The sequence below is a fragment of the Dreissena polymorpha genome, chromosome 12 (genome assembly GCF_020536995.1).
Source record: "Dreissena polymorpha isolate Duluth1 chromosome 12, UMN_Dpol_1.0, whole genome shotgun sequence".
Classification (NCBI taxonomy): Eukaryota; Metazoa; Mollusca; class Bivalvia; order Myida; family Dreissenidae; genus Dreissena; species Dreissena polymorpha.
Window position 1 is genome coordinate 13,285,214 of NC_068366.1, and position 10,197 is coordinate 13,295,410.

The 10,197-nt window shown below is 36.9% G+C and overlaps 1 protein-coding gene across 3 annotated transcripts; it reads right to left on the reverse strand.

The window, feature by feature from the left end:
• Positions 1–208: 208 nt before the first annotated feature.
• LOC127854256 (plexin-A2-like) lies at positions 209–9,964 on the reverse strand. Of its 3 annotated transcripts, none has more exons than XM_052389278.1 (7): positions 9,837–9,964; positions 9,139–9,261; positions 8,263–8,467; positions 7,703–7,902; positions 6,091–6,209; positions 2,875–2,957; positions 209–1,977 (listed from the first exon to the last, which is right to left on the reverse strand). In XM_052389278.1, exons 1-5 carry the CDS (start codon positions 9,885–9,887, stop codon positions 6,183–6,185), a joined length of 606 nt encoding a protein of 201 aa, XP_052245238.1. In that variant the 5' UTR covers positions 9,888–9,964; the 3' UTR covers positions 209–1,977; positions 2,875–2,957; positions 6,091–6,182. The 3 variants fall into 3 exon arrangements, with proteins under 3 accessions (XP_052245238.1, XP_052245239.1, XP_052245237.1); XM_052389279.1 differs by having other exon boundaries at positions 2,857–2,957; XM_052389277.1 differs by lacking the exon at positions 2,875–2,957.
• Between the last annotated feature and the right edge of the window lie 233 nt (positions 9,965–10,197).

Consider the following 10,197-nt stretch of genomic DNA (forward strand, 5'->3'; position numbering starts at 1 on the left):
CGTCAAGCAACATAATGCAAAATTGACATATTAATGTATCAAAAAGCTTTCTAGTCAACATAATGAATAGATCCCTATCATATTAAGCAAAAATCGTTTCTATAAAAGATGGCCCATGCACTAAGATTAACTGCAAAGTCTGCAATTTTCATTCGAACAAATTCAACACTTTAGTTTGTTTACAACAGCAAAAAGATTTACTTATTAATACAACATAAACTAGAGGGCCAAGATAGCCCTATATCGCTCAAATGACAATTTCTGTTGACTCATTAAAATATTTATTGAACTGGTGACCTAGTTTTTTGCCCCAGATGACCCATGTCAGAACTTGGTTTACATATCATTAAGACAAACATTCTGACAAGGATTGGTGAAGATACAATTACGATTTGACAACTACAGTAGTTTGGTGAAGATACAATCAAAATTTGACAACTACAGTGTTCATAAGGTTTTACTAAGATATCAAAATTATTCTTCTGACCCAGCTGTGCAGAGCATTTGGCCTCTTGTGTTCACAGCATACAGTTTGACGACGCACCATGAAGACTGAGCCTAAAGGCTCACCCTGTCACTTTGAGGCATGTGATCTAGAAAGGCCATTATTCTCAACCAAATAATGATCAAAGTATAACATAAATGAACCATTTAACTAGTTTAATACCAACAATATGTTGAAAATGGGCCATTGAAAATAATAAGCTAAGCTAAGGGATGCCCTGTTTGGTTTCAAATTACAAATAGTATTAACTACAACAGATAAGATTTTTGTGTTAAAAACTGCTGATTGAAAACTCCCAGAATGATATGAAAAATATTAGAATTATCAATTACCTTGTATAAGTAAACATTCCTATGACATACATAACAGAGAAACTTTGACACAAACTCAGCCCTTAAACGAAGACAACCATGTTATTCAGGCATATGTACTCTAACTTGTTCACATAATTCTCCAATATAAACTGTTCATTTACAAGTTGTGATGATCTGCCAACTGCACATTAGGAGGGATTGGACAACAAATTTTTATATAAGCCATGCCACTTCCATTTTTAGCCTCTAACTCAATTGCATCTACCACAACCATAATTAACAGTTTAAAACCTATATTACAAAAAAATGTGTTTCATTGTGTAAAACAGGTCAGCACTTTGCCAAGCTATTTAAACAGATTAGGTTATTTTTCTATTTAGGTACATTTGTATGTTGATCCGTACATTGTTTAAAGATGCTGGACCGGTAAGTCAATACGAATATTTCAGGATAAGAAATAACACTATATGTCAAATCAATAATATAATATAACAATGCAATAAGATTGATCACTAATTTCAACATGTAAACGTTGTATTTTTGCTGTCAATGTGTATTATCAAAACATTTCTTGAATTTCAACATTCTAGGAAAAAAAACACTAAGCCAGTAGAAGGATTCCAACTGAAGACATCCAGATCTGCAGGCGAGTACTCTTCCACTGCACCATGGAGGACTAGTTGTTACACGCTATTAAGATACAGAATGTATACTACGCACAAAAACAAACATAATGTAAACAAACATGAGATGAAAGCTGGCAGCTTTTTATCAACAATGTTAATTTTCTTATTTTTTAAGCACCTTGAGGTTTTCATTTTGGCTTTATACATATTTAGGTATTGCAAAGCATTGCAAAAGCATTAATTAAAATTACACATATTAGTATTCTTTGAGGTAGCTATGTGTATGGTTTCTTTCTGTACATTCACTAGTTTGATACTGGATTTTCCTATTTCAACCTGTTCTTTGTCTCCATCTCCTTGTATGACATTTAAACTTTCCTCAACGTATATGTTCACTGTGTCTCGTTCTGGATATACTGTGCCTTTACAATCACTGTCACTTTCCTCTGATGAGATGTAATCGGCATCATTATCATAATCATATGAATCTTCTACAAAGTCATCGGTTTCTATTTGTTGCTCTTCAGCATTCCTACAAAATATAAACAATAAAATTGTAATGTTTATGATACAAACTCTACCAATATTCTGACAAAAGCCTTTATATCAGTATTATATAAATACTGGTATAATGACACCTGTCTGCTTTTTTATATTTATATATGTATGTGCATTTGTGTGTGAATTTCTTAATAACTTATCTTTTGAGGACTTCAACAATGTATCTATATCTACACACTGAAACCAATGTGAGGACTTGAACTATTAATCTCTTTTTACATATGTCAAGAAAAGTCAACCTAATTGAGGAACAATATATGTTCATAAAACACAGTTAACATGTTGAATGTGTTACATGGAACCTACACATTATTTGATGATTGTAGGTGGCAGTGTAAGTGTTTTGTGCAATAGCAAATATGATGTGCCATTATGAAACTTTCGAACATTTTCGGAACCATGGTAAAATATAAACAAGAGCACCGCATAACACGGGTGCCACGCTCGGCTGCGAAAGCTTGTCAGATTTTTTTTTTAGAGGTCACAGTGACCTTGACCTTTGACCTAGTGACCCAAAATGGGTGTGGCATGTAGAACTCATCAAGGTGCATCTACAAATGAAGTTTCAAAGTTGTAGGTGGAAGCACTTTGATTTTAGAGCCAATGTAAAGGTTTTTGCACGAAGCCGGCGGACGGCGGACGACGAGCAGGCTATGACAATACCTCGGGTTTTCTCCGAAAACAGCCTCGCTAAAAATCAATGAACATACAATTTGTTGTGCGCATCCTCGCCTACGGTCTTAATTAGGGTACTGATAGTGGTCATGGAAAGAGAAGACAGGCTCTCAGTGTAATTGGCAGGACACAGTTTGTGTATGTTTGATCTTTGAATTCTTATTGTAACCATAACCTTTAACATAGGGCACACCTTCATCATAAGCCAGGAAATGATACAGGAACTGGTTATGTCAAGCTCTCCCCCTAATGACTGAACTACATCCTCAGCATCATCTGCCAAGTACAAAACAGCTTTCATCAATAATGTTACACATCACGATAAGCAAAATACACAGAGTTCAAAAATCATTTCCAGGCTAAAAAACAAATTTCCATGAATACAGACCCTGCTATAAAGTGGATACATCTATTGCACTTAACTTACAATAGAACTAAAATAATACAAACTCAATACTTCAGAAAGATACCATGTTCCATAAAAAATGTACAGCTACTTAGCTGGTTTTTAGTCGTGAGCCAAAACTAAATTTACAGAGAATGTTTTGCAAATCAGTATGTGCTTAGAAGCCTTAGCTACGCTTAGAACCGTAACTCACTATGGTAGGAATGATTACGCTGCCTGTCTGCACTGCAGACGACGAATGGTTAGGAGCGTCTGCTCTACTCCTGCAGTGAGTGTATTTACCAGCTTGTAAGACGACATTGACCAGTCTAGTGTTTATCATTGAAATCTGTACATATTGGCTGCTTTCAGGGAAACAGGGCTTAATGCATGTCAAATAAGATTAGCCTGTGCACACTGATTAGCCTGTGCAATGCACACATGCTAATCAAGGACGACAACAACAAACAACTTCAGTGCCTTCAGCGCTTTGATTTTCTCAATGTCACTAGTAAAATCTTTTCACTTAAATGAGCAGACATCATCAAATGCTGGGTCTGAAAGCTGTCTTTAAACATGTGTATATATAAGGTTACAAACTATAGGCATTTTCCTGATGTGGTATAGTACCTGTCTACAAAGTATGGAAGTGCTAGATGCAAAACAACTTAAGTTATTTACAATCTTTTTAAAGGCCTCACCCGTCACACAGAATCTACTTGGATTTCCTTCACCGCCAAACTCCTTTCAAACAACTGGCTGAAATACTTCACTACTTAGATATGTTGTGGTAGTAAATTAGCTCTCACACTATCTTTTGTTTTAACTTGGCATAATGTCTGGGATCAAAGACTGAAACTTCAGTTTGTCTATAAACAGTTCAGCATAAAACTGACTGTTACAATGACAATTTCTTACAAAATGTATATATCAACTTTGGAGTGCTTAGCCATTAAAGCCGCTTTGACTGTTAACCAAAAGTGGTAAAGTCTTAAGAAGTTGATCAGGAGGTTTTAGGCTCAAGCTGGACCGCTTTATAATGCCATTGTTTTCTTTGAGCAAGAAAATTCATTCACATTGCTCAGTGGACAGTATTGAAAATAAGTTTCTAAAACTTAACTACCGGTTCTGCTTATAATCGGCAGCAAGACTGATTTGGTTAATATCCAAACCCTTTCATTCTTGTTTCGGAAATATGGCAAATGATTTAATAACCGCAAGTACATATTGAAAATGTCATCTTTTGATGAAATTGGTGTGTTAGAGCACTTAGACCCATACTTGTCCAAACAAGTGCGGTTTTAGTTAAATAAATGCATACATTTTGCCAAACAAATATCTCTTTGTGCATGGGAAAAAACTCCTGCATCACAAGAAAGCAAGAAATGCTCACAACTTCCATTAACAAATATATGTATCTGGTGAAGTTAAAAAGAAAATAATTATATCATGAAACATAAAAATTATATTTGAAGTCCTCACATTCACAATATATGGAATTATGTGTTGAGTCCTCATTTTGTTAGTAACTACATGTATATTTGATAAAGAAATTTAGCAAAAAAATGACAGAACATGTTAAGCAAGAAATGTATTTGAAGTCCTCACATGCACAATATACGGAACTGTGTGTTGAGTCCTTATTTTGTTAGTAACTATTGCTTATAACAATTTGCTAAACTTAATATAACAAGGGCTGTTTGTAAAACATGCATGCCCCCCATATGGGCTGTCAGTTGTAGTTGCAGCCATTGGGTGAATATGTTTTTTTTTCACTGTGACATTGACCTTTGACCTAGTGACCTGAAAATCAATAGGGGTCATCTGCCAGTCATGATCAATGTACCTATGAAGTTACATGATCCTAGGCCTAATTATTCTTGAGTTATCATCAGGAAACCATTTTACTGTTTCGAGTCACTGTGAACTTGATCTTTGACCTAGTGACCTGAAAATTAATAGGGGTCATCTGCCAGTATGATCAATGTACCTATGAAGTTTCATGATCCTTGCCGTAAGCATTCTTGAGTTATCCGGAAACTATTTCACTATTTCGAGTCACTGTGACCTTGACCTTTGACCTAGTGACCTGAATATCAATAGGGGTCATCTGCCAGTCATTATCAATGTAACTATGTAGTTTCATGATCCTAGGCGTAAGCATTCTTGAGTTATCATCTGGAAACCATTTTACTGTTTCGAGTCACTGGGACCTTGACCTTTGACCCAGTGACCTGAAAATCAATAGGGGTCATTTGCCAGTCATGGTCAATGAACCTATGAAGTTTCATGATCCTAGGCATAAGCCTTCTTGAGTTATCATCCGAAAACAATTTTACTCTTTCGAGTCACTGTGACCTTGACCTTTGACCTCGTAACCTGAAAATAGGGGTCATCTGCCGGTCATGATCAATGTACCTATGAAGTTTCATGATCCTAGGCCTAAGCGTTCTTGAGTTATCATCCGGAAACCATCTGGTGGACGGACTGACCGACGGACAGACGGACCGACCGACATATGCAAAACAATATACCCCCTCTTCTTCGAAGGGGGGCATAAAAATTAATGTCTTCTGGTGCATCTGGGGCATCACCAGCCTTTGTCATAACTTCCACGTCCGCTATGAAGTTGAACAAGTTCACCGCATAACGGGCGCCAACGCTCGGCTGCGGGTGCATTTTTGAATACATGAAAGCTTGTCAGAATTTTATTTTAGAGGTCGCAGTGACCTTGACCTTTCACCTAGTAACCCAAAAATGGATTTGACGTGTAGAACTCATCAAGGTTCAGCTACATATGAAGTTTCAAAGTTGTAGGTGGCAGCACTTTGATTTTAGAGCCAATGTTCAAAAGGTTAACAAAATGCTTAAGTTTTAGCACCAAGCGGCCAGCGGACGACACGACATGACGACGGACACGACGAGCTGGCTATGCCAATACCTCGGGTTTACTCCGAAAACAGGCGAGCTAACAAGAATGATTGCATATGAGAACCAGAGATTTTGTCTCAGCAAGTACCTTACCCGGTAGTATGTTTTGTTGTTTGTGAGCATGTCAGAATGTTGCTAGAACTCTAGTTGAGCAGAGTTCTGGGCCACCGTTACCGTCATGTCTTCTAATGGTGAATCATTGGCATCATCTCCTGCATGACAGAATCGAAAGCCATGTTAAATCACAACATCAATCTACATAACTATCCATCTTATGATTGTAATTAGGAAATGATAAATACGACATGCTTGCCAAGAATTGTATGGCAAGTCTGGACTAAATGTATTTTAATAAAATAAGTTTTGAGTTTGATTGATACGAGTTTTCTGGGGTTATTTATTATTTTCAAAAAACATAATTGTAGGGCAAGTCATCATTTTGATAAAATATATTGTGCATTGAGTCCTCACTTTTATGATTAAGCAATTGTATGTCAAGTCCTCACTTTGATTATAAAATAAGTTTTGTGCAAAGTCCTCATTTTGATTGCTTCAATTTTTTATTGAAAACGTTCTTATTTTGAAAAAATTAATTGCAGGGAAAGTCATCGTTTTGATAAAATGAAGTGTGCATCAAGTCCTTACTTTTATGATAAATCAAATGTATGTCAAGTCCGCACTTTTATAACAAGAGCACTGCATAACGGGTGCCAACGCTCCGCTGTGGGTGTATTTTTGAATAAATGAAAGATTGTCAGATTATTTTTTTTTTTAGAGGTCAAAGTGACCTGACCTAGTGACCCAAATATGGGTGTGGCGTGTAGAACTCATCAAGGTGCAGCTAGATATGAAGTTTCAAAGTTGTAGGTGGCAGCTGTTTGATTTTAGAGCCAATGTTCAAAACCTTGACAGAATATTAAGGTTTTAGCATGACGCGGACGACACGACACGAAAAGCTGGCTATGACAATACCTCGGGTTTTCTCCGAAAACAGCCAAGCTAAAAATCTCTAATTGACATCTTGATATCATAAAGAAAATTGCATTAAGTTTTATTGTTGAATGTTTGCAAGTGCATACAGAAGATTTTCAGACCAGTTTATGTGTGCGACCATACTTACAGAATTGATGAAACAAAAATACCAAACTTTATTAGGAGTTTTTTTAGGAATACAAATTTGTAACTTACCCTAGGCTCATAAAAAACAATTCTATAAGTCCGTCTCTGGGAAAACCTGGCTTAATGCATGCGTCTCAGATCAGTCTATGCAGTCTGCACAGGCTAATTTGGGATGATAATTTGTCTCTTTTCAACAAAAATCCAGTCTAGGCAGAAAATGTTGTCCCTGATAAGCCTATGAGGACTGCTTATTTAAAAAATAAATGAAAAAATTTAACCTAATGAACTCCCTGGAAGACAGACAGCCCAAATTATTTCAGTACTGTAATTCTTAAATGGAGTTGGGTTTAATAAGCATTTCCAAATGTCTCTCACTCTGGAAAAATGGGGCTTAATGCATGTGCGTGGAATGTTGCCCCAGATTAGCCTATACAGTCTGCATAAACTAATCCAAACCTACACTTTCTGCCTGAACTGGATTTTTGTTAAGAAAATACCTCATTTAAACTCAAAATTCAATAAAAGTGAAAAACGTTATTGCCGATTAGCCTGTGCTTAGGCTAATATGGGACGAAACTTTACACACCTGCATTATGGCCACACGTACCCCGAGTATCTGAGAGTTGGGACAGACAGCTGAGCGGTCAAGCCAGTCAGAGGCAGGGCAGAGAGTCTGCAGGGAGCATGTGGGGCTTGCACCCACACACCAGCCACACTCGTATTCCGGGTCCATACTAAGGCACTGACCGCAGTTGGTTACCATGGTACCACACTTGTAGATGCGGACTAGAAATGGAATAAAATGTTAAATACCACATTTTAGATAAGGTAACAGTATGTTTTGTTTTGTTACTTTTTTCAAGGCCATCATATCATATAGAGAAGAGTAATATCCAGATGTAGAATTGAAATAACCTGTAATAAAAGTTGTTATTCCTAAAGGCTTGCATAATTAGCATTAAATTAATTTCATCTGATCATATCTAGGCCGTGAGACAAGGTTATCGCAGAATAATAACAATAACCCTTGATTGTAGTAAAACAAAAACAAATAAGCTGTCATTAAAATATTAAATGATGTTATACCCAGTCACATGTCTCTGTTTTATAAACTCGAAAAGGTATCAAACCTCAAGGCTACTTCACCTTTGATATTTTGTGGATTATCCAATGGAACGCTGTTCTTCCCACTGGTCACGGTGAACTGAGCGGTTACTATGGGCAACGTGACGTCAGAGAACTCAAACTGGAGAGCCTCACACTCGAGGTTGGAGGACGTGATTTTCCATGTGGAGTACTTCACTTCCCAGCTGTACGTGAACAGGCAGAGGACATTGTCCATCTGGTCTGGCTGCAAGAAAGCAGGTGAGATTGCACACCAAAATATGGCAAAGAATCTGAAATGAGACTCAAGAATGTTGCTCAAAATGTGAAATGAGTCTGAACTTTGAAATGTGGATCAAAGTGTAAAATGAGACTGGAAAATGTGGTTCAAAGTGTGAAATGAGAGTGTAAAATATGCCTCAAAGTGTGAAATGAGACTCCAAAAAGTGGCAATCTGTGAAATGAGGCTTTAAAATGTGGCACAGATTTGAAATGCAACTTTTGCATGAGGCACAAAGTAAGTAATGGGACATTAAAATGTGGCACAAAGTGTGAAATGAGGTTTGAAAATGTGGCAAAAACAAGTCAAATGAGACTAACATGTGGCTTAAAGTGTGAAATGAGACTTTAAAATTTTGCTCTTTTTTAAAAGAAACTTTCAAATGAAGAACACAGTTTCGACATATTTTAGACATTGTTCCATAAAACAAAGTATTGCACATAATCTTTGCTATATCTTTGTTTGTATTGGAATGTTTGCTCGTTTTTTTTATTGATTTAGTTATATGATGCCTGTCAGTACATCTACTAAAATTTCCTGTGAAGTATTAGCCAACATCAGCAATAAACCAGTAAAATGCATGATTACTAGTCTTGAACAAAGAAATATTTATTTCAATCCATGAAGATTTTACATACCTGAATGTCCGCCACACGTACACTGATGCTCTTATTCTGGCCGGAATGTACAACCACGTCAGTGTCATAGGAGGAAGTCTCCAATTGTGGACACTTGACAGGGGATCGAACTGCAGCTGTAGTCTATAACAAACACTCACTGGTAAAATGGAATGTCACATGTGCTTAACTAGAGTGCGCTTTGCTGATCGCTTCAACTATGTTCTGTAAGCCAACCATCTAAAAGGTGAATAACCTTTTTCGCTTTATTTGAATTGTATTCAACTACACTCCTAAAATGCAGGCGTTCCATCACTCATTCATCACACGCACAATCTTCTTTCCGTTTATTGCTCATTCATTGAAAGCCATAAGTATCCCAATGCTGTGGCTATGTGATTAACAAAACTATAATACAATATGATTTCATGCAGCTCCTGTCAGATTATAAAAATTTCTACTGCTTTGCATGCCATAAGATTATTTGTTTGATCTACTTTGATCAACATTTCTTTTGGCATCTTACCAGTACATACTGGGCGTAATGTTCTGCATTAAATATGACAGACAAAATATCTTGTTTCACACCCTATCAATCTAAATTTCTACAAATTTATAATTCAGATAGCCCGACAAAGCCAAGTCCATATGCTCCAATCTTTTAGAGGGAGGCTTTAAAGTATATTTCAGATTTTGGCATGAGAGTCTCTCTAAATTACCTGATCCGGGCAGGCTGGTGCTGCATCACTGACACGCAGTCCCCGCAACATGGCACCACTTGCAGCCAAACGTACTCTCTGTGCAGCTCGTGCAACTTTAAGTCCAAAAGCAGATCTCTATGACAAGCAGGAAACCAGAGTGTGTCAGATAAGGATTGTATAGAAAATTGTGGGCTAATATTATTAGTTAAGCCTTTCCCCATCAAAAGCAAAGTGAAAATGTGCAAACAGCAAACAGCATAAAACCAGAACAGCCTGCAAGCAACTCGCATTCTGTTCAGGTTTTATGCTGTTTGTTGCTAATCAGTATCTAAGGTTTGGAGTCGAAGCCTTAAAAACTTGAATCTATTAAGAAAGGTCT

Bases quoted from the DNA above. Each gene is read 5' to 3' on its own strand.
- LOC127854256 (XM_052389277.1), bottom strand. From the start codon at position 9,887: ATGTTGCGGGGACTGCGTGTCAGTGATGCAGCACCAGCCTGCCCGGAT. The intron at 8,468-9,138 runs GTATGTAAAATC...GCTTTCTTGCAG, and splicing joins TACGTGTGGCGGACATTCAG to CCAGACCAGATGGACAATGT. The intron at 6,210-7,702 runs GTGTGTAAAGTT...TCTGTCATGCAG, and splicing joins TACGTGTGGCCATAATGCAG to GAGATGATGCCAATGATTCA.